This window comes from Emys orbicularis, chromosome 9 (assembly GCF_028017835.1).
Source record: "Emys orbicularis isolate rEmyOrb1 chromosome 9, rEmyOrb1.hap1, whole genome shotgun sequence".
Classification (NCBI taxonomy): Eukaryota; Metazoa; Chordata; order Testudines; family Emydidae; genus Emys; species Emys orbicularis.
Window position 1 is genome coordinate 107480985 of NC_088691.1, and position 27571 is coordinate 107508555.

At 39.5% G+C, this 27571-nt stretch overlaps 1 protein-coding gene across 3 annotated transcripts in view; it reads left to right on the forward strand.

The window, feature by feature from the left end:
• The window catches only part of DLG1 (discs large MAGUK scaffold protein 1), a 390639-nt gene that overhangs the window by 192389 nt on the left and 170679 nt on the right, over positions 1–27571 (forward strand). For all 3 annotated transcript variants that reach the window (XM_065410859.1, XM_065410860.1, XM_065410861.1), the window contains exons 6-8: positions 684–737; positions 16367–16417; positions 19112–19236. In XM_065410859.1, coding sequence (XP_065266931.1) covers positions 684–737; positions 16367–16417; positions 19112–19236 — 230 coding nt within the window. The remainder of the gene's footprint in view (positions 1–683; positions 738–16366; positions 16418–19111; positions 19237–27571) is intronic.

The following is a 27571-nucleotide window of genomic DNA, read 5'->3' on the forward strand; positions in this document are numbered from 1 at the left end:
CCCTCTACACCTTTTGCTGCAATTTAATTGGCGTTTCTTCACTTTCTTAATGATGGAAAATGTTTAATCATCTCCGTACTAGTTTATAGTGCTGTAGAAATCTCATCTACTGGGAAAAGTTCTAATTATTTTAACTGATATTACAGAATATCTAGTCTTAATAATAAAAAAGTTGAAGGTACTGTGGAAAATGTAAGAACACCTGGTTAAACTTTAAGGCTAATTTGTTCTTTCTTTCCAACGTAAATTAAAACTCATCTGACAATTCTAGTTTATTAATGTAAAGTAACTTTATGCATGCTATTCTCATGTAGATTAAGTGGAGAATAGATTTTTAAATGTTCAAATTTTAACCTGTCCTTTTTCATTACTTTACATTAATAAACTAGGGTTGTCAGAAGAGCAGACTGTGTTGCTCATTTTGGTCCTAGTTTATTTTATTACCTACTGGTGTGCACTAAAGGTTCCCTAGTGCACTTTAGCACAGTACTGTTTCAGACAGCACAACGTTAAAGCATACCAGCAGGGTTTACATGGAACAATTAATTGTGTAACACGTTAGTGTTTAGAAATCACACCCCTATAGAGTGCATTTCCCTGCTGTGTTCATCTCTACTAAAATCTTTTAGTAATGTTTCCTCTGACTCACATTTTAACATTTTTTTAAAATTTTTCCTTTAAAGGCAAATCCTCCTCCTGTACTGGTGAATACAGATGCTTTGGAGACTCCAGCATACGTAAGCTTATATTTGCTTTCAACTATTTTATGTATTTAGAACAAAATATTAATACACAAGTGTTTAGTTTTTCTTCTATCACTAAAAAGAGAGCATGTATCATGACCTACTCTATGGTAGTGTTTGCCTTGTAGCCTGCAGAATCCCATATGTTACAGAGTACAGCTAATGTTCCTCAAATTTATGCTGGTTGTTCAAAGATAATAGAATACTGGCCATATGTCTCAAATAACATTTACAGCCTGAGAATTTCTGTTTGTGTCATACTCTTCCATAAGGTGAAATAAATAGACCTCTTCACCACTATACCACTGCTATGTCACGTGATTCCCTTAGACCAGCGGTTCTCAAATTATGGGGTGGGCCTCCCAAGGGAGGACCAGGAATGTGTCATGGGAGGCATGAGCTGTGTGTGGCTGGGGCTCATGCACAAGGGCCGTGCATATCAGGGAGGTAGGGATAAAGGGAACAGCTGGAACCCTACTGCCCTGGGGCTGACAGCCAGAGTCCCACCACCTGGGCTTGGGATTCCCCCATCCCACCCCATACCCCCCACACACACCTGGAGGCAGCGGGGCTTTGGCTGTCAACCCTGCGGTGGTAGCAGCAGCACAGAAATAAAGATGGCAGTGGGGCGCTAAATCTGCTGTGGAAAGAGATATTGGCAAACATCACTTTTCACATTGCCTCCCTTCTGTGCTGCTGCTGACATGGCACTGCCTTCAGAGCTGTGGGTCTGGCCAGCAGCCACTGCTCTCCACTCTGCCTTTAAAGGTGGGTGGTGGTATACGTACTTGGGGAGGGGGGCGTAAATGACTATAGACACAAAGAAGGGGGGCCCAATATAATAAGTTTGAGAACCACTGCCGTAGACCTTTATGGTGATAGCTATTTTTGTAGTCTGTTTCATCAGACTTTTAATTTTCTAAAAGCATGCATTAATATTGTATTCGTTCTGCCTGAATCATTAAATTAATAACTGTAGATATGTGGGGATGAAAATTAGTCTTAATTTCAGTGCATCTTTACCTGCTGTGGGAGCACTGCTCCCAGTTCCATAGTTAAAGATGAGTTGAGTTTTGCACTTAAAGGAGGGAATTAACCATTTTGTTATACAGTATATGAAGAATACAGTGTAGTCTCAAATTACAGTACTTACTCTTTTTGAGTACAGAACGAGTTTTCTGAGAATTTACAAGTAAATCCATTAAATAGTTTGAGTTGTAATCACTTAAAAATCAGTCATTCGAGAAATTTAGCACCTGGTGCTGGATCTTTTTTCTCCTAAATGTTCTTAATACCAAATGAGTCTTCATGCTTCCCGTGTGGTTAACTCATTGAAATCTTGTGCACAGGCTACTTTAGAAAATTATTTTGTAAGATTAGTGGTAATTTTGTGCCATTATCTTTCATAGCTGAAATCTTATCAGTATAGGCTGATGAATACTGTTCTTCTACAGAGCATTCCACACAGAACTGACCTCTTTCAAAATGGATATCCGCCCCCTTTGTTCTCAGTAGGACTACAGCCATGGTGGCCCTTAGCAAAAGTGCCCTTTTTCAAAATGGCTACTGCCGCTCGTTGCTCCTAATAAGAGTGAGGGCAAGGTGTGCTCTCAGTAAGATGGTATCTTGCCACTGCTCGAGGCTGGGCCAAAGTAGCCAGACTGTACTGGTGAATCTGGCCCTAAAATTAAAATAATAAAAAAAAAGTAAGATTCTTGCTACATATCTTAACATCATTAGAAATATCACATTAACATTTTGGGGGGGGGCTTCTTTTTTAGTCTTCACTTATGAAATTTTCATTTTAAAATCAAGGAAATTCCCAATTTAGAATTACATTAAAGTGCAATAAAATTGAGAATACATACCAGTGCTTCAGACCCGTTGCTGCCTTTTTTCTCTTGGGTGGTGTCCTATTGATCCTCTTTATTGTCCATATACCCTGTTGCTTCTGACTTGCCTACATCAGGCCAGCTGATGGTCAAGGTGAGTTCAAATCCTCCTGGTCTTGTCCTTGGCCTGATCTGTGGCAACTGTTTGCCACTACCCTACAGTGGGCATTGGTTTCATCTCCACTGTTGTCCTGAGTCTATAGCTACAACATAAGACCTGTGTCCCAATGCAGCTTGGACTGTTGCCTTTGCTTTGTGTAGCAGTTTGATGGTTGAATACAGACTTGTTCCCTTTTGTGTAATGTTCTCAGGTCCTTGGCTCCTTTGTTATAGTGTGGCTGGCTGCCTAACTTGGCATTCTCTTAAATATTTCTCTGTACTGTCAGCATTCCTTTATGGGGCTGCAGCAGAATCCTCATGGGAAGTCATTCTTGGTTCTCTGTCCCATCAGTGCCTGTGCTTGGGCTCCTCTCTAATTCCTGGGAGGAAGTATTGCAATGGTCCAACACTGCCAGGTAGGGAAATCTTCCTGTCTTTGCTATCAGTCTCTTGGCTGTCTTTACTGTTGACTCTGTCTGTCTTTTGCTTTATGGCTATACAGTGGAAGACTTATTATGCTCAAATTTTTATTTAAAACTGAATTCTTTGAATAATGGAAGAGGAGATGCTGGACAAATTGATTATTTAAAAAGTAATAGGTCATCAGGCCCAGATAGTATGCTCTTAAGGGTTCTGAAGGAGTTTAAGAATGAAGTGACTGAGGTGCTAGCAATAATATGCAGACTCATAAAATACCGCTACTCTTCTGAAGGGTTGGAGGGTGACAAATGTTGTAAATGTTTTGTTTAAAAGGCTCTAGGGATGATCTAGGGAATTACACACCAGTAAGGCTTACATCTGTAATTGGCCAATTGATTGAAATTATCATTTTAAAAAGAATAATAAAACACCTGGAAGGTCATAGTATGGTAGGGTCTATCGAGCACAGTTTCTGCAAGGGAAATTTGTCTTTCACTGTTCTCTCAGAATTTGTTGAATATCTCAGTATGGTAGTGGAAAAAGGAGAACTGGTAGACATAATTTACTTAGGCTGTCAAAAGGCCTTTGGAAAGCTACCTTATAAGAGGCTACTAAAGAAACTAAGAAGTTATGGGGTGAGAGGAAAAGTAATGTCATGGATCAAAAATTGGCTGAGAGAGAAAACAGAGTGTACAATCCAAGGGTCAATTTGCTTCATGATAAATGGTTGACAATGGGGGTGCCACAAGGTTCTGTGTCAAGTCTCAGTATTCTTTAATATATTCATTGATGATGTGGAAAGGACATTTAGTAGTGATGTAGCAAAATTTGCTAATGACACAACATTGTTCGTTAGTCAAGACTAGAGAACACTGCGAAGAACTTCAGATACCTGACCAAGCTTGCTGAATGGACAATACAATGGCAAATAAAACTCAGTGTAAATAAATGCCAAGTAATGCACATTGGGGAGAAAATTTTGAACTACTCCCTACAACTTACAAGGTTCCAAATGAGTTGTATCACCACAAGAAATGAACCAGGGTATCATTTTAGACTTCTCAATGAAGACCTCTGTTCACCATGCAGTAGCAGTCCAGAAAGCTAACAAGATCTTAGGATGCACAGGGAACGGGATGGTGAATAACATGGAGAATATTTTAATGACTTTACATAAATCAGTAATGTGGCCTCATCTGTAATACTGCATGCAGAACTGGGCACTCCATTTTAAAGGGATATTGCAGAACTAGAGAGGGTTCAGAGAAGGGAAACAACAGTGTTAACTGACCTGGTAAAAAAAACCTCATAAAAGAGAGAGTGAAAGACTGGGATTGTTTACCTTTGAAAGGAGATGAATAAGAGAGGATGAGATAAAAGTATACAAAATAGTCAATGGTCTACAGAAGGCAGATCTGGAACTTATGTTCTCCCTATATCATAACGCAAGAACATGGAGATAATCAATGGTAGCAAATTTAAAACTGATTACTGCACAGGAAATATGTTTTCACACAGCGCATAGATTGTGGAACACATTGCCACAAATTATTGAGGCCAAGAACTTGATGAGATTCAAAATGGAATTGGACATATGGATACAACAATTTTCTGAATTGTTATAGCAGAGCATTCGCTCTGCTACAGTTAAGGTTGAGCATTTTTTTCTGTTTAAAGATCAGTTATTTTAAGTGCTCCAAACTCCATGTGATTACTTGCATCATCTGGACATTTGCCATGGTTTATGGCTGTGCAAGGTACTGTTGGTAGTGCAGTGGAGTCATTTAGCAAGGGCTTTCTGAGGTACCACGTCCCAAAAAACATATTACAAAAATCAACTGGTTCTTAAAATGTTTTTTTTGCGCACACTTGGGGCTTAAACCATGGCTCAAATCATCCCCCAACTTATCTCATTCTCTCAGCATTTATCTTAGCTAGCGTATGGCTAAGTTAAATTATTAGTTATTAAATTAAGTTATTAAACTGAGAGTTTGAATCTACAAGTCACTTTTCCCAAACAGATTAAAATGCAGATGTGCAGCAAGACTAGGGCTCTTTTAATAGTCAAAGTTTTCAGGCAGTCTGTCAGTAAGTGAATGACTCAAGGGTATGGATTCTGCATCACCACTCTCCTGCCGCTTCCTGCTGGTACATGCACTCCTCAGAGCCCCTCCATCTTCCTATCTCCACAAGTTTACCAGGGGCATGAAATGGCAAGGAAGGGGGTGGAACTGGGGATGGATGAACTTGGAGCAATGAGCATGGTGGAGGGAATGTTGAAGGAGTTGGAGCAGTAGTAGGGGAGTCGGAGTAATTGGAGAGAGATGGAGGTCAAAGCAGTGAGGAGAAATTGTGTGTGTGTGTGTGTGTGTGTGTGAGAGAGAGAGAAAGAAGAGTAATTGGAAGAGTTCAGGGAAGAGCAGGGTTGAAAGGAGAGGTCAATGCTGTACAGTGAGTAGGAGTGGGGGGCTTCAGTTCTGTCCTCCCCAAACCCCCACATCCCTCAATCAATTAAAGGTATCTATCTGGCCCCCATCACTGTAGCTTCTGAGCACCTTGCAGTTTTAATGGATTTGTCCTCTCAGCATCCCCTTGTAGGATGGAGATAGGAATGTGCTGTTATCTCCATTTTACAGATAGAAAACTGAGACACAGTGACTAAAGAACTTGCCCAAGGTCATACAAAAAGAAGTCTGGAGCAAGGACTGGACCCTGGTTTCCCAAGTCCCTGATCCTGACCTCTGCATCATACTTCTTTTCACGCCCTCCCTTCAAAAAATTCCCCCATTGTGCTGGGCAAGCAGAGAGAAGACAAGGTGATGCAGAGGCAGTGAAGGAACCAACACGCAGCCATTGCATTTTGTGGCTGAGATAAACGTTGCCAAGCAATCAGGAGCAGTGGAGGAGGACGGCTGTACTGTGAAATATGGGGAAGCTGAGTAATTATTAAAAAAAAAAAAAAAAACAAGAAAATTGAGTGCCCAAAACTTCATTAATGCAGAGTTATGGTTGGCCAAGTAGTGCCTCATGTCCTTCCAGAACATGGTGAGTTGGATAACTTAATTCTCTGTGTCCTGGTTTTCAGAGCTTAAAGTACCCACCACTTCTACAGTGCTGCCTCCTAGAGCTGGCAATAGCTTTTAGGAATAGTTCAGTAAAGGTGGTGCAAAGATGAACAGACTACTAAGGGAAGTGGTGGATTCTCAGTCTCTTGAAGTTTTCAAGTCAAATTTCGATGTCTTTCTGAAAGATGCTTTAGCCTAATACAAGGTATTAGGCTCAAGACACCAGTTACTAGATGCCTCAAAAGCTGCAATGAAGAAAGGAGACAACACTGGTTAAAAACAACAACATGACTTAGAGGGAATGTGAAGGCAGTTATAAATTTAAATATCTCTATATAGATAGATATAAAGCAAATAGCAGAAATATTCAATAAATATTTCTGTTCAGTATTTTTGGGAAAAAAGACGATATTGTCATGTCTGATGATGATGATGAAACACTTTACCTTCCAGTAGTAACTCAGGAGGATGTTAAAAAGCAGCTTCTAAAGTTAGACATTTTTAAATCAGAGGGTCCGGATAACTTGTACCCAAAAGTCTTTCTTTAGGTGATGGTCCCTATATGGATTCCAGGCATGGGGTGCCCATGTGTGCCACGCGCTGCAGCCAGAACAATTCTGTAGCAGTTGTGTATTGTCCTCGTGTCTGCAGCTGAGGTTATATGAAGCTGTGCAGGTTGATGCACCTCCAGTTCCCTATTACTGTCGCATGGCCAGAGTTGGAACCTCTGTTCCTCCACGTTCTTAGCCTAGCTAAGAGAGTTGGTTGTCTGTTCTTCCTTCTTGTATATAGTGTAGATAGTCATTTTTCTTGTTCTTGTAGTGTTTTAGTTAGTTAGGTTTGCTTTCAGACTTCTTCCACCATTAGACCTCCTCTCCTGGGGATTATGCCCCAGCAAATCGGCTTCAAAAACTGTGCTTTATGCCTGCGCTCCTTCTAATATATGGAGATATACCTATCTCATAGAACTGGAAGGGACCTTGAAGGTCATTGAGTCCAGTTCCCTGTCTTCACTAGCAGGACCAAGTACTGTCCCTGACAGGTGGTTTTTTTTTTTTTTTTTTTTTTTCCCCCGATCCCTAAATGGCCCCCTCAAGTATTGAACTCACAACCCTGGGTTTAGCAGGCCAATGCTCAAACCACTGAGCTATCCCTCCCACCTCTATGGGCAGTGAGTACCAACAGTGCCTATACTGCCTCAGCGAAGCCCACATCATTGCCTGCTGACAAAGGAGCCTTCTGGACTGTAAAATGTTGATTTTCAAGAACCCTTGGAACACTGATGACTGGACGAAAGCTAGCGTTGTGGCAATATTTTAAAAGGGTGAACAGAACGACCCAGGCAATCATAGGCCTGTCAGTCTGACTTGGATCTTGGACAGAATAATGGAACAACTAATATAGGAATCAATTACTACAGAATCACAAGGGTACGATAACTAATACCAATCAGTTTTATGGTTTTATGAAAAATAAATTCTGTCAAACTAACTGAATATTTTTGATGAGATTACAAGTTGATAAAGGTAATAGTGCTGATGTAATATAATTCTGTGACACATTTGACTTGGTACTGTGATGTCTTTTTTGGGGTACCCTGAATTGTAAGCCCCTGTGTTCCTTCTCTGCCTCAGCAAGTGAGTGTTTTGCTGCTACTAAGCCATGTGTCGGCTCTCTCACACACCAGCCTGTCTGGCTTGCCAGCCAACTCTTCGGACTCTGTCAGTCCAAACCCTGTCTTGCAGGTAACAGTCAGTGAACCCCCATTCCTGCACCAGGGACGTCTCTCTGGAGTATTCAGTCCCTCTCACTGGATGTTCACAGAAATTAAGTTGTCTTCCTCCAGTTTGGCTAGCAGAGGACTCAGCCTCCATTTTAATGCACAGCCCTGAGATGGTTTTGTAATACAGCAAGAATAAGTTTATTAACAAAGAATAGAGGTTTAGGTGATACTGAGCAAGAATAAGAGGGACTGGTATAGTTACAAGGAAAACAAAACAGCTTTCCAGTGACTAAAAGTTAATTTCAGGAAGTTACAATCTTGTATAAGCATGTTTCTCACTTCCATTAAGTCTGCGCATCCCAGTGTGCAGAAAGAATAGCAAATATGGCAGGTGACCAGCTTGGCTTAACAGTGAAATCTTCGGTGAGCTTAAACACAAAAAGGAAGCTTACAAGAAGTGGAAACTTGGTCAGATGACTAGGGAGGAGAATGCACTTTTATATAGAAATCTATGATTAAATCGAGTCTTCCTGACTAGTGATTTAAATCAGATCCACCTTGGTTGTTAGTAATGGGTAAGTGAGCTTTTCCATGCTCCGGGTGATGCAGTTTCTCAGTTTTTGTACCTCCTTTTTACCTGAAGGTTTTTGTACGTCTACTAGGCTGCTGATGAACTCTGTGCTAGTTTCAGTGGGGAAAATGATGCTTTTTGTTTGCAGGTTTGCCAGTTCTTTCTTGAATGGCTCCACAAGGGGTAATGCAATTTTGTGTTTTGATATTTTCATGGGTTGCGCATAGGAATGCCACTTCCAACTTCAGCTTCTCCTTTAAATATATATCTCCTTGGAATATGAACTTTTATGTGATTAGAATCTGTCCTGTTCTCTGTCATGTTGAGAATATTTTCGTGCTGTCCTACAAGCAAATCTATGGCTTGCACTGCCCTGCCTTGGACTACATTGCAGGTTGCTTCACAGTCGAGCTGGAGCCAAATTGGTCACTGATTTAATAGAATATTTGCAAATATGGACGTTGAATGACTGACAGCTGCCTTCTCCAGTGCATGTACATTGAGAGACTTTGGATTTACCATGGTCCACTGAAGATAGTTTCTGTTTCTTGTGTCACAGCATGAGCTGCTGGGTTTTTTTTCTTCCTGGGGTAGCTGTGGCATTGGGACATGAAGTAGATTGGTTTCCCACCCTCCTTGCACCATTGCCCATAGTCTGGACATTTTTCTTTCTGGCTTTTGTGCCACTTTCCAGTACACATTCTAGACTATGATACTTGCATTCTCTGTTGGTCTGTCTCTGTCTTGCCTTTTAAGTTCTTTTGGCTTGAGTATGTGTACTTTTTCTGTATTGGTGGCTGTTATTGTTTTGATCCTTTCCTTGGTTAGTTTATCAGCCCTTATTATTTGGACCCATTTCTCCAAGGTTTGATCTCTTTTTATCAGCAATCGCTCCCTTATGTTGGAATCATGTCCCACAAACAGCCCTGTCTCTGGAGACATAAGCGTCTCTGATCACAGTTACATGTGGAAGCCCGGGTTCTCAGCTCAGTAACATAAGTAACTGTTTCCTCTTCTGCTTATTGATTTCAGGTGTAAAAAACAAACAAAAAAACCAAAACTGTTCTTTCTCTACAGTCTCATTCAGCTGGGAACACAGTACATCTCTACCTCGATATAACGCTGTCCTCGGGAGCCAAACAATCTTACCGCGTTATAGGTGAAACCGCGTTATATCGAACTTGCTTTGATCCACCGGAGTGCGCAGCCCCGCTCCCCCGAAGCACTGCTTTACCGCATTATATCCGAATTCGTGTTATATTGGGCCATGTTATATCGGGGTGGAGGTGTATTCATCCAATACTCTGCTCAGCTGTGCCAGTGTTTCAAGTGCTAGCCCTGGCAACAGTCAAAATGTGTTAAAGTATGGTAATGCAAAATTAAGACCAGTAGTAACACAGTACAATAAACATCTAATTATAATTAGTTCATAATAGTGTTTCTATATCTAGAGTGAAAGAAACTGGATTTTAAACTCATTTTTTCCACTTGTGTTGTCACTACAGGGTGGAATTTGGGTTATTTGGCACTTTTACTGTGTATTTACATATCTTAATATGTTTGGATTTAATGTAACCTTAACTCTGAATGTCATGAGTTTGTAGTGCTTGGATAATTATAACATCCCTATCATGTTTTTACCCTAAATTCCTAATAAACTCCGGTAGTGGGAAAAGACTCCAGTGGCTTTTTCCCCACCACAGGGAAAGGCTCCAGCAGTGGGAGCTGTCAGAACCTTTCCCTGCCACAGGGAAAAACTCCAGTAATGGGGAGCTGCCGGACCCTTTACCTGCTGCAGTGAAAGACTCTGGCAAAGGGAGGCAGTGGGGAAAAGTTCCAGCAACTTCCCCTCTGCTGAGCCTTTTCTTGCTGCCTCTCCCTGCCAGAGCCTTTCACTGACCTGATTAGCTACACACTGCAGTGTGGACACAGCCTACTTTTCACTGTGGTGTGTAGCTACACTTATATTACACACTGCCACAAGAGTAGATATAGCCAATAAATAAAGCTAGAATCCAGGCTGTAGGACTTCCCTGAAATAATTTCTGTTTGAACTAGAGCATATGTTCAATATGCTTTGATCCAGTTTCTGTTAGAAAGTCTATGGCCTGTGTGAGCGGTGGGTTGGGCACACAGTTTAGACTCCTGATGACCAAAATGCTTTTGTCTAAACTTGGGCTTAGTACAGCGGTATTTGGATGAAATGTAATGGTCTGTGCTATACAGGAGGTCAGACTAGATGATCTAATGGTCTCTTCTGGCCTTAATCCTTTGAAATTATGGCAGGAGACTCCTGTGAAAAATCCTAGCCTTTAAGTTTATTAACATTTAATGCAAAATGTAAGAGGTAAAAACAAAAGCATTTTCAGATGGAATAGAAACAATTTCAATATAATGTATACATTTTTCTACTAAGAACAAATAATTATCAGTACTGCTGTCTCTCACATTTTAAATGAAGAATTTATACATGCAGTACTGTGGTCACCATTTTATTTTAAATTGCCAAGTTACCACAGTTACTTTGCCTTTTAAGTATAGGGAAAACTGGTATCTCAGGTACTGTGCTGAGGCAGTATGGGTTTTTTATATGATGATAGTTTTGCATAGGTATTATGGAAGGGTTTAGTTTTAGCTAACGTTTTTCAAGCTGTGATTTTTAGGATGTTAAGAATATAGGAAATGCACTGAAGATAGTAATTACTATTGTGTATTAACGTATCCTGAAAGCCAATCTAATGTGCCATGAGTCTTTATAATATTAGAGAAGAAAACAGTCTTTCAGTAGCAATGGAAATTGACTTTGCATTCAAGTCATCCACTTAATATTAAAACAACTACTAAATCTAGATTCATAGATGATTGGACCCGAAGGGACCATTATGATCACTTAGTCTGCCTTCCTTTATTACACAGGCCATAGAATGTCCCCAAAATAAGTCCTAGAACATATCGTTTAGAAAAGCATCCAATCTTGATTTAAAAATTGTCTGCGATGGAGAATCCACCATGACACTTGATAAATTATTCCAATGATTAATTATTCTCACCATTTAAAATGTATACCTTATTTCCAGTCTGAATTTGAGTAGCTTCAACTTCCAACCATTGGCTCATGTTATACCTTTCTCTACTAAACTGAAGAGCCTGTTGTTATTAAATATTATTTCCCCATGTAGGTACTTATAGACTATCATCATGTCATCTCTTAACATTCTCTTTGTTAAGCGAAATAGATTGAGCTCCTTGTGTTTATCACTATAAGGCATGTTTTCTAATAATTTAAGGGTTCTTGTGGCTCTTCTCTGAACCCACTCCAATTTATCAACATCTTTCTTGAATTGTGAAAACCACAATTGTGATCCAGCGACGACCTCAGCCAGCTCTTTTAAACTTGTTAAGATTTGGGTGCAAGTTATCTGGACCAGCTAATTTAAAAATGTCTGTCTTTAGTAGCTTCTGTTTAACATCTTCCAGAGATATTAATGGAATGGAAAGAGTGTTATCACCACATGATGAGACTGCATCATCTGATTTTTTCCCAAATGAAGAACAGAAATATTTAATGACTCTCTCTACCTTTTTTGCATTATTATTGATAATTCTACCATTTCCATCAAGTAATGGATGAATACCATTGTCAGGATTCTTTTTGTTCCTAATATATTTTTAAAAAACTCCTTATTGTCCTTAACTTTGCTAGGCATAGCTTTCTCCTGGTGTCCCTTGGCTTCTCTTATTAATTTTATACAATTCCTAACTTATGATTTATATTCATTACTATCAACTAAAATCTAAACAATCCAAAATATTTAAAAACAATTGTCTCTTGGAAGAGCTTTCCAAGGAAGAAAAGGAAATCCATGATACCGAGAAAATGGAAGCAAAGAAGGAAGCTAATGATAAATTATTAATAGAATGCAATGATCGTGATACACATGAAGTAGATTGTGCAGATAAAATGGTATGTGGAATTTTATAATCCACTGATAAATGTTAAACTTAATTGAACACATCAGTAATTAGCAAAGATATGAAAGTAATGGCTAACCATGAGAATATCCATATCTGAGCAATTGGGTTAGTTGTGTGAAGATCACTGATGGAGAAGGAAGCCTAGTGAGATGGACATTACAGTAGTATTATATTCTAATAGAAGTACTTCATGGATTTTAGCCAAGGAGTGAAATGTCAAATGTTTATAATATTCAAAGAGTAAAACTGACAAGTTACCAACTGAGTTAATGTGAGCACTCAATTTTGAAATTAAAATTCTAAAGACGCTCTTGGTAGGTTCTGGAGATATACTTTAAACATTGGCCAAACCGGACAGTCTCTACGCAAAAGAATTAATGGACACAAATCTGACATCAGGAATCATAATACTCAAAAACCAGTGGGAGAACACTTTAACCTGTCTGGCCATTCAATGACAGACCTGCGGGTGGCTATCTTACAACAGAAAAACTTCAAAAACAGATTCCAACCAGAGACTGCTGAGCTGGAATTGATATGCAAACTAGATACGATCAACTCAGGATTGAATAAGGACTGGGAATGGCTGAGCCATTACAAACATTGAATCTATCTCCCCTTGTAAGTATTCTCACACTTCTTATCAAACTGTCTGTACTGAGCTATCTTGATTATCACTTCAAAAGTTTTTTTCTCTTACTTAATTGGCCTCTCAGAGTTGGTAAGACAACTCCCACCTGTTCATGCTCTCTGTATGTGTGTATATATATCTCCTCAATATATGTTTCACTCTATATGCATCCGAAGAAGTGGGCTGTAGCCCACGAAAGCTTATGCTCTAATAAATTTGTTAGTCTCTAAGGTGCCACAAGTACTCCTGTTCTTTATACTTTAAATAGTTGATCTATAGACATGGCCAATAAGATAAACCAATAGGAATCTCTAAGAACATAACCAAAATATTAGTCATACGTGTTTAATTAAAAAATTATACTGATCTGTAGTGTTATACAGACATAGTCTTGATATTTGCAGACATCAGAAAAGTAGGAAAAAGAAAATTTAAACCTCATTATTGTCTGTTAGAATGGTATTTATCTGTGTAGCTGAATTGTGAGCAATATCAGAACAGAGTTCTGCAGCATTCACCAGAGACATGCGTGTAGGAAAAAGTCCCTTTACAAATGTCATGAAAACAATGGCTACAAAAGAAAGATATCTAACACTGTACAGCAAGACTCTGAAACCTCCAAAATAGAAAACAAGTAATACAGTAGATGAGAATACTGTTTTAAATACCATAAAATCTAGCAAAGTTAAGGCTAAAGATAGGCCTTGTGATCTTGAGGTGATCAAATCCTTCAAAACTTTGTGATACGCTTTCTGTAGAATGGGCGTCTTTGAACCCAGATTTGAGAAACAGAGCAAGACTAAAGAAGTGGCAAAATCTGTGTAATGAATCAGCTTTGAAGCAATTGAAAGTAAAGTAGTAAAATTACAGTTAGAACTTAATATAGTTTCTTTGAAAATGGCATTAACTGTGACTAGCCTATTTAAAAATATTGTAGAGGAAAACATCTTGTATTGCAACAAGGAATTGGCATTAACAAGTAGTTGCTCATTAAACTGACCATTATAGAAGCAGACTCAAACAACATGGTTCATGGAACAAGTAATAAGATCTCGGTCCTACACTACTTAGCTGTCAATGTCATACAAATCTTTCAATGCCTTTTAATGAATCCTGACTCTCCTGGAAAGTTGTGACTTTGTCTCAACTTCAACCAGCTAAATGTTTAACAGTGCTTCGTTTGGGCAAAAGGATCATCTTCAAACACAACTCCTCCTCTTTGGTTTATCTCTTCAACTCAAACCTTCCATCTGCCTATGATTTCTATAAACTTGCTATTACTTTTTAATCTGAATTTTCCTTCTCTTTATATCACTCCCACACATTGCTTTACTCGATGCAGTGTAAGCTGAAGTCCTCACCCGTGCCTTCATATAATTGAATTTACTCAAGGATTGGCATTAGCAAGAAAAAAGAGTACAACAGCCTACAGGATTAATTCTTGAATTTATCAGAATCAGTGCTTAAGTGACTTTAAGCCCCTGTAGTCAGATGAAGTGGGAATGAACTGTTTAAACACAGAGAAAAATTAAAATGTGATCAGAGAATTGGACTGCAAATGAGGCCAGAAGTTGTGGACAGTATTGCTTTGAGATCAGAAGATCCAGGCAGTTGTTAGTAAAGGGAGTGACCCCTGTGTCCAACTTATAAAATTAAATGAATCAAATAAGGCATGAAAAAGAATTACAAAACGCTCATAGAAGTGAGATAAAATCGTCTATTTCCAGTAAGGGAAACACAAGATAAATATGACAAAGACCACTATTCAAATTTCAGTAGGTGACTGACAGAGGCACCTAGAGGGCAGTAGATAATAGAAACTGGAAAACAAGGTAGAGCTAACTGTGCCAAATGGTACTCAAAAGTAGTTAGTAGTAGTAAACAACTGGCAATCAGTATGGAGGTGTCAGCAGAGTATATGTACAAGGTATCAGGCTAATCACAGAGATAAATACCAATTTGGGGATAGTTGAAACTATATGGGGAGGTCAGGTAAGGTTCCTGACTGCCATAAACATTCAGGTGAAGGCACCACCAGTTAGTAGCTAAAAACCACTGCGGCCAAAGCAGAAGCACACTGGGTAAGGGTTCTTGTTGATGATTAGAAGGTACAGCAACCCATAAAACCCCATGATGGTGATGAGAAGAAAAAATAGAGGAAATACCCTAGTACCAGAAATAAAACTCTGTTGTTATGCGCAAGGAGCTATTCCTAGACCTATGACTCCAGGAGGCTTTTACTTTGGGTTGGAAAATTAAGACAGTAAAATTAATGCGTATAGAAAGTTGGGCCACTATGGGTATTCTTGTGGAAATCCAAAGGAAATCCAAGCCTAACTTGAATGAGCCGTTGTTGCTGACAACGGGTTAAAGCTATGCTATTTTGCCAGACACTGGCTTAGCAACACAGCTGCTTTGAAGACATTGCTTGGAGCATCACTCCCACCGCAACAGGAGCAAAAAGCTACTGCCAAATTCCACTGAATTGTTAATGGGTCTTCACATTCCAAGAAAGGCACAGGATTTCAACTCCAACACAGTCAGTAGCATGCATCTCACCTTGGGGTGAGGAAGCTTTCCTCTTAACTGCAACTCATTTCTAAAGACAGAAACATGCTACACCAAATCCTGGAACAAAACTTTGAAAGAATATTTGAGTTTTAAGTTTAACTTACGAAACATTCTATTTTATTTTCCTCTTTTTATTGAAGGTTTGTTTACAAGCTGTAATAAATGACAAATATTACTGTGAATGTTGAGTAAAAGTTTAAGTATTTTTATTAGTTTCCAGTGATAAACAATATGCAGAATTGCCATTTCCCTGCTGCCACTTAGCAGGAATAGGTACAGTGGCAAGAATGATGGTCTCAGCATCTCTTTAGATTAAACATAAAATAAATCATTTCATCTCTAGCATCTCTAGAGATTTTTTCATTTTGTTCAAAGTCATTAAAGAAGATTATTGTTCCAAAGTATGTAGAACTCATATCTTTAACATGCATACAGCTACACCAGGGGGTTTAAAAACTGAAATCTAAATCAGCCTGGCTGAAACTCAGATGTCAAGTGAGTGTGTGGTGCGCAGTGTAGTGGTTGGAGCAGGGGTATGCTGGGAAGCATACAAGCTTACAGGGGATTTTGAATCAATCTGCCGAGATGGGAGTAAGCCATCAGAGTACTGAGCAAATGGTCTGTGCTATGCGGAGTGTAAAATTCTACAGAACTTTTTTCTTTTTCCTTCATTTAGGTTAATGGCACGGATGCAGATTATGAATATGAAGAAATTACACTTGAAAGGGTAATACTCTAAATGCTGTTCCATACATTGTATTTGGAAGGAAATTCATACTATTTGTATATTGAAAGATTGGCCTCTTGATTTCCTGCGGTTAAACAGCAATACTGTTTATTTTTAGATCTATTAATTTAACCTAAATATGAAATATATTGAATAGTGAGTATGAAAAGCACACAAATTTTATTGCTTTTGCACACACTTTATATTATTAATTTAATACTTGTTAAATACTGTTTTGATAATTGAGCTGGAACTTCTATAGCCATTCCAAAATTGCTGTCTTGTGAGTTTTGATAATTATATAAGTACACTATAGACCAGTGCTTAATTCGTGTCAGGGCTTGCAAGGACTGAGCCCCAGCAACTCTAAGCTTGAAGTTCATAGCCTCGGTAACCCTGGGCTTGCTTCATCAGTTATGAAAGTAAAAAGATTGCTTGAGCCCTGCACCTGTTTAATTACAAATTAAGCCCTGGTATAGATGGTAGAAGTACTGAAGTCTGTCTACCAACTGCTCTTGTATTTTAGCTTGGGTGAGATAAAAATTCTTAGATGTTGCAGTTAAACCAAACATTTTGATATCTGTATATATATTAGGTTCTTTGTTGTCATGACTTGATTTCCTTATCTACCTATCTAATAAACATTTTAACAGAATAACAGAGAATTCATTAACAGTATAGTATATTGTACTTTACATTGTAGACTGAAAATCTAAATATTAAATGATATTTGACGCTGTAGTGTTGCAGTGCTCTGGCAATATATTTAATTTAAATAAATTCGTTTTATTTTGTTTTTGAGATTTTCTGCCATTTGAGTACTGTGAAAATTCAAGTAGTAAAAAAAAAAAAATCTCAAAACCTTAAGCATGAAAATGACACTGCAGTTATCATACACATGCTCTAATGGCTCCTTATGTTGCAGTTAAAACAAGCATTTTGACATCTGTATGCATTCCAGGTTTTATTAGACTCGAGCAGTGTATATGGCAACTGTAGAGATATTTTTGTGCTCAAGATTTCTGGCGATTTTTGTTAACAGTTTGAGCATTCCACATTTAACAATAAAACTCATTGTCATTGTTGTAATTTCCATTGTCCTTCCATGAGCTTGCATTCCACTTAGAGCCATAGCATTGTCAAACAAGCCCTGCAGCTTACTTGTAAATGTCAAATAAAATAAACAGACGCTAAATCTAGCAGAGTAGTAGTACTCAGTAAATAGCACAGAGTGGGAGACCCAGATTTTGTTAAGGCACCTAGCCTCTTTTATAATCAGTCAGCAGAAATTGAGAGGTTCAACAGAGACCCTTCTCATTCAAGAAGTAATGTTGACAAACTCTAGAATATGAATTTCAGATCAGATCTTAATGAGGAAATGAGAATTTTTATTTCTGTTATGATGTCTTGATGTGGCGAGTGGTGATTTAAAGCAAGGGAAATAGAGGAAATTCACAGCTTCATCTGTGGTGCAAACTGTTTACTCCCCTTTTGTCCCCTGGGAGGATTTGTGGGAGTAGGGAGCAAGAAACATCTTTGGGTAAAATAGCGTATAAAAGAATCCAAAATTAATAGAAAGATTTTGTACTTTCTCCTTTACCTTAAAAATAAATCTGAAATGAACTGAAAATATTAATACATTATTGACTGGAAATACCAACATGTTAAAGAGACACAAATGATGTAGCCACAGTAATTATTTTGAGAGGTCATGGTGGTGGTTAATGTGCAGTGCAGATGGGAAGCGATCAGCTCAGTGCTCTAGGATGAGCTGCACTCTCCATTTGAGAATTTTTAAAATCTCTTTGAGCTGCATAATTGCAATATTTGTTCTAGTTTGACTGAGTTCACAAGTGAAACAGAAGTGGTCTTGGTCTAGTCCACTCGTTTATCCACTTTATAAAACTATCAGCCATATGGCCATGATTACTCTACTTGGCAGAAGACAGATACTGAAACAGCTTCTGTGTTAGTGTAAGACTGAGATACTTTGATAGAGCAAGGTGGGGAAGCATCTGTAGATAGCACAGTAATTTTGTAGTGTGAACCACAGAAGGTTTAGGATAGTAATATAGGCAAGTCAGCAGTGAGCTGCTATTTTAAATCAAATAGAGTATATTTAGATCAGGCTTTAAAACATATACTTTAACATTCATAATGTTTTATGTTTTTCACATTCTCCCTCCCCCCCCCCCCCCCCCTTGAAACGATAAAAGGAAGAGAGAAGGATATTTGCTGAAAACAATAAGCACAGTAGCATTTCAACAAAATATCAGGTGTTTCACAGAATCAGACATTCCAGTTCCTGCAGTGTGTGTATGTTTGGAGCAGTTTTTCAACAGATGGATTCTTTTGTCTCAAAAGAGGAAACCACAGTAGCTATTATTGATTAGTTGTTATTGTTAACATGAACATTGACACAATCTCACTTGTTCCTGTAGTGATAAATTTGAGTTTACACCATAGTAGAAACTGTTTCTCTGTTATTTTTGAAAGGCATGTCAGCCTTTCACCATTTTTTCCAAAATAATAAAAATAAATGTTATCCTGTAGTACATAATATATTCTCAGCATTCCAGTAGGAGTGGAATTACATCTGTTTGATAAAACATAAGATGTTTTCTCTCCTGATTTGCTTTTACCCTACTTATTTTTTAAAGAAAATTATGCAAATAAGTGATATTTATTTTTCAGGGAAATTCAGGGCTTGGCTTTAGCATTGCAGGTGGTACGGACAACCCACACATTGGGGATGACTCAAGTATTTTCATTACAAAAATCATAGCAGGGGGTGCGGCTGCTCAGGATGGAAGATTACGGTATGTCAACTGTGTTATTGAATGCAGTGCCTTTTATTAGAAGGGAAAGGACAAAACATTTTCATGTGGTTTTCTTTTTTTTTTCTTTTACTGGTATAATTTAAAAGAAGCAATACTCTATAATTTATGCAGAGTTTATTTTGTAAGTAACGTAAATAATTTTTTACTTTAATGAAAGGGTTTATTTGTTTTGTATTTAATCCAACATCTCTAATTTAGTGAATTCAGTTTTCTGTTATATGGTGTAAATATATTGTACCAATTTCTTGGTCTTCCTTAATTCATTAGGACTGTGGACAACAGGTAAGTATTTAGTTTAAGAGCATAATAATAAATATTATAATAATAATAATATAATAATAATTTGGGGGGATAATAATAATAATAATATAATAATTTGGGGGGGAGGGATAGCTCAGTGGTTTGAGCATTGGCCTGCTAAACCCAGGGTTGTGAGTTCAGTCCTTGAGGGGGCCACTTCGGGATCTGGGGCAAAATCAGTACTTGGTCCTGCTAGTGAAGGCAGGGGGCTGGACTCAATGACCTTTAAGGTCCCTTCCAGTTCTAGGAGATAGGATATCTCCATTAATTATTATTATTATTAGCACCTCTCCCTGCTCTCCAAGTGAGCCAGTATCTAGGGAAGCCCTGCACCTCTGGATGGAGAGCCGAGAACCTGCAAGGTGGGAGAATATACAGAGAACTCACTGCTGAGACTGGGATGAGGAGTTGAGAATGGGTATGCTTGATGCATATCACAATCTCTCCAGCACTGGGGAGAGGGGACGGGAACACCCACTGACATAAAAGGAGCATTTAACATATCTCAGAGCTGTTGTTTCTGGTTGTATTCATCTGCAGGAGGTGTTCCCATTCAGTTGAGACCATCTCATTGAGAATAATGGGCCTCTCCATGTCTCTCTGAGTCTCCTATGCAGCAGATGGATGTGGAGAGCTATAGTTAAGGTTGGGAAGCCCTTTGCAGATCTCAGATCATAATTAAACTTCTACAAGCTGCTCCAGCTATTGCTTCCACCATTCGGCACAGCTACACCTAATACAGTGAATGCACCTGGAGTGCATTCAGATCATTTCCAGTGACTATTGCCAGCTCTAGGCGGTCAGAGTTAAGGCGGCATTGGCATGTACCTTAATTCTGTATTTCCTGATTTGCAGAGGTTTGAATTTTGCTAAACTTGACCTTCTGGAACGGCATGAGATAACTCTGGGCAACCTTAATTGCATTAATGAAGGTTTTTGTCAGTGAATAATACTTTTTTTTAAACAACTAACAAAATCATCCAAAGCCCAAGATTTGGTGGTGATGGGGGACTTCAACTATCCATATATATGTTGGGAAAATAACACAGCGGGGCACAGACTATCCAACAAATTCTTGGACTGCATTGCAGACAACTTTTTATTTCAGAAGGTTGAAAAAGCTACTAGGGGGGAAGCTGTTCTAGACTTGATTTTAACAAATAGGGAGGAACTCGTTGAGAATTTGAAAGTAGAAGGCAGCTTGGGTGAAAGTGATCATGAAATCATAGAGTTTGGAATTCTAAGGAAGGGTAGAAGGGAGAACAGCAAAATAGAGACAATGGATTTCAGGAAGGCGGATTTTGGTAAGCTCAGAGAGCTGATAGGTAAGGTCCCATGGGAATCAAGACTGAGGGGAAAAACAACTGAGGAGAGTTGGCAGTTTTTCAAAGGGACACTATTAAGGGCCCAAAAGCAAGCTATTCCGCTGGTTAGGAAAGATAGAAAATGTGGCAAAAGACCACCTTGGCTTAACCACGAGATCTTGCATGATCTAAAAAATAAAAAGGAGTCATATAAAAAATGGAAACTAGGACAGATTACAAAGGATGAATATAGGCAAACAACACAGGAATGCAGGGGCAAGATTAGAAAGGCAAAGGCACAAAATGAGCTCAAACTAGCTACAGGAATAAAGGGAAACAAGAAGACTTTTTATCAATACATTAGAAGCAAGAGGAAGACCAAAGACAGGGTAGGCCCACTGCTTAGTGAAGAGGGAGAAACAGTAACAGGAAACTTGGAAATGGCAGAGATGCTTAATGACTTCTTTGTTTCGGTCTTCACCGGGAAGTCTGAAGGAATGCCTAACATAGTGAATGGTAATGGGAAGGGGGTAGGTTTAGCAGATAAAATAAAAAAAGAACAAGTTAAAAATCACTTAGAAAAGTTAGATGCCTGATGAAATGCATCCTAGAATACTCAAGGAGCTAATAGAGGAGGTATCTGAGCCTCTAGCTATTATCTTTGGAAAATCATGGGAGACGGGAGAGATTCCAGAAGACTGGAAAAGGGCAAATATAGTGCCCATCTATAAAAAGGGAAATAAAAACAACCCAGGAAACTACAGACCAGTTAGTTTAACTTCTGTGCCAGGGAAGATAATGGAGCAAGTAATTAAGGAAATCATCTGCAAACACTTGGAAGGTGGTAAGGTGATAGGGAACAGCCAGCATGGATTTATAAAGAACAAATCGTGTCAAACCAATCTGATAGCTTTCTTCGATAGGATAATGAGTCTTGTGGATAAGGGAGAAGCTGTGGATGTGGTATACCTAGACTTTAGTAAGGCATTTGATACGGTCTCGCATGATATTCTTATCGATAAACTAGGCAAATACAATTTAGATGGGGCTACTATAAGGTGGGTGCATAACTGGCTGGATAACCGTATTCAGAGAGTTGTTATTAATGGTTCCCAATCCTGCTGGAAAGGCATAACGAGTGGGGTTCCGCAGGGGTCTGTTTTGGGACCGGCTCTGTTCAATATCTTCATTAACGACTTAGATATTGGCATAGAAAGTACGCTTATTAAGTTTGCGGATGATACCAAACTGGGAGGGATTGCAACTGCTTTGGAGGACAGGGTCATAATTCAAAATGATCTGGACAAATTGGAGAAATGGTCTGAGTTAAACAGGATGAAGTTTAACAATGACAAATGCAAAGTGCTCCACTTAGGAAGAAAAAATCAGTTTCACACATACAGAATGGGAAGAGACTGTCTAGGAAGGAGTACGGCAGAAAGGGATCTAGGGGTTATAGTGGACCACAAGCTAAATATGAGTCAACAGTGTGATGCTGTTGCAAAAAAAGCAAACATGATTCTGGGATGTATTAACAGGTGTGTTGTGAGCAAGACACGAGAAGTCATTCTTCCGCTCTACTCTGCTCTGGTTAGGCCTCAGCTGGAGTATTGTGTCCAGTTCTGGGCACCGCATTTCAAGAAGGATGTGGAGAAATTGGAGAGGGTCCAGAGAAGAGCAACAAGAATGATTAAAGGTCTTGAGAACATGACCTATGAAGGAAGGCTGAAAGAATTGGGTTTGTTTAGTTTGGAAAAGAGAAGACTGAGAGGGGACATGATAGCAGTTTTCAGGTATCTAAAAGGGTGTCATAAGGAGGAGGGAGAAAACGTGTTCACCTTAGCCTCTAAGGATAGAACAAGAAGCAATGGGCTTAAACTGCAGCAAGGGAGGTCTAGGTTGGACATTAGGAAAAAGTTCCTAACTGTCAGGGTGGTTAAACACTGGAATAAATTGCCTAGGGAGGTTGTGGAATCTCCATCTCTGGAGATATTTAAGAGTAGGTTAGATAAATGTCTATCAGGGATGGTCTAGACAGTATTTGGTCCTGCCATGCGGGCAGGGGACTGGACTCGATGACCTCTTGAGGTCCCTTCCAGTCCTAGAATCTATGAATCTTACACAGTGTAGTTCTGCGGATAAAACTAATTTAGTTCCATTTTTGATTTCACCATTTGGACTTCTTTACTTCACTTTCTAGTATGTTTCTTGTAGAAGTTAACTGAAATCTTAATGTTTATCATTATAAACTAATTACAAATTATCATTACGCATTACTCAATACCCACATGCGTCTGACAAAGTGGGTATTCATCCACGAAAGCTTATGCTCCAATACGTCTGTTAATCTATAAGGTGCCACAGGACTCTTTGTCGCTTTTTACAGATCCAGACTAACACGGCTACCCCTCTGATCAATATCATTAGTTATCAGTGGTTTGCTATCAGATTGTCAGATCATATCTAGTGAGGTCTCATAGGTGTCTGTCCTGGGTCCAGTACTATTCCATTAATGACTTGGATGATGGAGCATAGAGTATGCTTATAAAATTTGGGAATGATACCAAGCTGGGAGGGGTTGCAAGCATTTTGAAGGACAGAATTAGAATTCAAAGTGATCTTGATAAATTTGATGATTGATCTGAAATTGAGAAGATGAAATTCCATACAGAACTGTACAAAGTACTACACTTAGGAAGGAAAAATGGAGATGAATGAATGCAAACGGAGAACACCGTGTTAGTGTTGCAGACAAGGATCTGGGGGTTATAGAATCATAGAAATGTAGGGCTGGACGAGACCTCAAAAAGTCAAGTCCAGCACCTTGCCTGTGGCAGGACCGAGTAAATTAGACTATCTATGACATGTTTGTCCAACTTGTTCTTCAAAACCTCCAGTGACAGGAATTCCATAACCCCCCATAGTAACATATTCCAGTGCTTAACCATCTTTACAGTTAGAAAGTTTTTCCTGATATCTGACCTAACCCTTCCTTGTTGCAGGTTAACCCTGTTACTACTTGTCCTACCTTCCGTGGACATGGGAAAAAATTGATCACTGACATCTTTATACCCGCCCTTTACGTATTTGAAGACAGTTGACAAATCCCCCCTCAGTCTTCTTTATTGAGGGGATGCCAGAGTCACATCATGACCAATTTAAGGCCATTATATAGAAGGAAGAGGTAGTGGCAAGGACACTGCTGCAATCTGCCCTTGATGCGGCAGACAAAGCAGCTAGGTCCATCTCCACAGTAATGCAACAAGCGTCATGGCTCTCTGTTGGGTTTTCCAAAAGAGGTGCAGTCAACTGTTGAGGACCTCCCCTTTGAGGGCACAAAGCTCTTCGCAGAGAAGACTGATGCCTCCCTTCGCACCCTGAAGGATTCCATGGCTACGCTCTGGTCACTGGGTATCTACAATATCAGCCCAAAGGCTGTGTAAGTGGGTCTCAAATTGCATTAAACAGTGTTACCAAGCTCACAACATGAGGGGTAATTGTTCCACTCTGTTCAGCACTGGTGAGGCTTCAGGCTCAGGTACTCTGTCCAGTTTTGGGTTCCACACTTTAAGAAAGAGGTGGACAAATTGGAGAAAGCCCAGAGGACAGCAACAAAAATGATAAGATTTAGAAAACATGAGTTCTGAGGAAAGGTTAGAAAAAAGTTGGCATGTTTAGTCTTGAGAAAGGAAGACTGAGGGGGCACTTGATAACTGTCTTCAAATATGTTAAAGACTATCATAATGAGGATGGTGATCAATTGTTTTCCATATCCACTGAAGGTAGAATAAGAAGTAATGGGCTTAATCTGCAGCGTGGGAGGTTTAGGTTAGATATTAGAAAAACTTTCTAACTGTAAAGATAACTAAGCACTGGAATATGAAGAACAGGATGGACAAACACCTATTAGGTATAGTCTAGGTTTACTTGGTCCTACCTCAGTATGGATGCGGGATTGGACTAAGTGATTCTATAATTATTCCAGTAGCTCAGCCTTCTTTTCTAGAATTCAGTTTTAACTATTCTGTGTTTCCGTGCAAACTAGTCTTAACATCTTCTTGCCCCAGATACTCATCTGATCATGCAATAAAGGCTTAGATTTAAGATGCTTCATTATATCTAGTCAAAATGTTGGCACATTGTTAGGTAGTATTCACTGATTTATGCAGAATTGTGCTAAGAGCATTTTGAAATGAATGGTTTTTCTAAAAGTCTTTATGGAATTGTTAATTCTGAACAGTTTCAAGAATTTGCCAGCATTACTGTGTAAAACAAAAATCTGTCTTAAGATAAACTGGTGTTCCTTCTAATATATATTTACAGAGCTAGTTCTGAAATTGATTATGCATATTATTATTTATTTGTATTATCGTGACACGTAGTTGCCCAGGTCAAGGACCAGGACCCCATTGTCAGAAGAAAATCTAATTATTAGACGAGAGACAACAGATGTATACAGCCAAACCAATGGGAGTGTACAAGTAAACAATGAGCCGGTACTAGTCAGCATGTTAGGCTGTGGTCTGAGCACACTAGCATCCTAACTATTGTCACACTTTTTGTAGGCTTTATGACAGAGTAGAGTTTTAAGGAGAAATTTGAAGGAGGATGTTGAGTTAGTTTTGTGGATGTTTACAGAGAACTCCTTCAAAGTCTGAGGGGTCGCATGGGAAAAAGTATGAAGGTGCTTGTTTGAAAATTTAACAAATGGTTGATGTAGGCTGTCATCATGGGCTCAGTGGAGGCAGGAGTCAATCTTATGGTACTGAATGTGAGATGATAGGTACAATGGGGATGGGTCATGAAGGGCCTTGAATCTGAAGACTAGTAGCTTATATTTGATATGATAGAGGAGAGCAAGCAAAGATGCAATGAGAGGGGTTTCATGTTCAAAGTGATGATCTAGGAAAAGGATCTTCACAGCTGCATTAGAACATAAGAACGGCCGTACCGGGTCAGACCAAAGGTCCATCTAGCCCAGTATCCTGTCTACCGACAGTGGCCAATGCAAGGTGCTCCAGAGGGAGTGGACCAACAGGCAATGATCAAGTGATCTCTCTCCTGCCATCCATCTCCATCCTCTGACAAACAGAGGCTAGGGACACCATTCCTTACCCATCCTGGCTAATAGCCATTAATGGACTTAACCACCATGAATTTATCCAGTTCTCTTTTAAACCCTGTTATAGTCCTAACCTTCACAACCTCCTCAGGTAAGGAGTTCCACAAGTTGACTGTGCGCTGCGTGAAGAAGAACTTCCTTGTATTTGTTTTAAACCTGCTGCCTATTAATTTCATTTGGTGACCCCTAGTTCTTGTATTATGGGAATAAGTAAATAACTTTTCCTTATCCACTTTCTCCACATCACTCATGATTTTATATACCTCTATCATATCCATTCTAAATGGATATTAGAGTGGCAAGATTGCATTTGCCAATGCCAAAGAAAAGGATGAGGCAATAATTCAGATGCAAGAGGATAAGAACCTGGATGAAAGTTTTATCTGTGTGAATGGATAGGAAATGCTGTATCTTAAGAGATGTTATGCAAAAAGACTGAAAGATTTAGGCATATCCTGTATGTGAGAACCTAGAGGGATAACTCAGCTGAAGATGACACCCAGGTTATGGGCCTGAATGACAGGCAGGGTGGTGGTGATGTCCACAATGAATGAGACAGTAGGTGTCAAATTGGATTTAGCAGGGAAGATTAGGAGCTGTGTTTTAGCCATGTTGAGCTTGAGCTGATGGCTATGCACCCATGAGGAGATGTCACAGAAACAAGCTGAGATTTTAATTTGGACAGAAGGAGACAGGTCTGGAGTAGAGAGAGAGAAATCTGTGAGTCATCCACATAGAAATGGAGTTGAATTCATGTTTGCAGATGAGATTACCCAGATATAAGGTATAGAGGGAGAAAGAGACCAAGGCAGGGTATGAGGAGGATCCTCTGAAGGACATGCTGAAGGAGAGAGAGGTAAAGGGATTAAGGGTGGAGGAGAGCAAAGCATGGGGAGAGTCAACAACTATATCAGTAGAAGAAAGGGAAGGGAGGACAGGGCTGAGAGCAGGGCATGAGTGGGGGCTAATGGGTGATTTTGAAAGAGACCAGCTGATGGTCACTGTGGAGAAACTCAGTAACAGAGAGGTCAGAGCGGGAGCAGTGCTTGGATAAGACCAAGTCAAGTGAGTGGCTCTTTTGGTGAATGGCAGTGTTGCACCAGAGCTGCAGGTTGAATGATGAAGTGAGGGTGAAGAAATGTAAGCTAAGGGATCAGTGAGTCATCAGCATGGAAGTTGAAGTCACCTAGAGTGAGTGTGGGAGACTGAGGACAGGAAGAGAGCCAGGAGTAGACTATTGGTGACAGCAGCATGGAGGAGGAGAGAAGAGTCAGACGCAATGCTGCTCAAAAAAGGAGAAAATGGGAAGGAGGAGGAGGAGTGGGGGAGAAGCCCATGGTGATATCTTGGTCAGGTGTGTTAGAGAGGGCAGATGCTCTGTCAGATTAAGGGATCCTGGTCTCTGTGGGAGCTGGAAGGAGGAAGAGATAAAGAGGTCATGGATGAGATCTTTTTAAAGAGGGAGCTTAAGAAGGGAAGGAGAGGGATGGCCATGAGGTTAAGAGTGGTGGCACCGAAGGGGCGGAGGTGGTGGTGGGATTGGTGTGAGAGAGAAGGCCATGGTTGGGGTAGATGTCGTCAGAGGTGA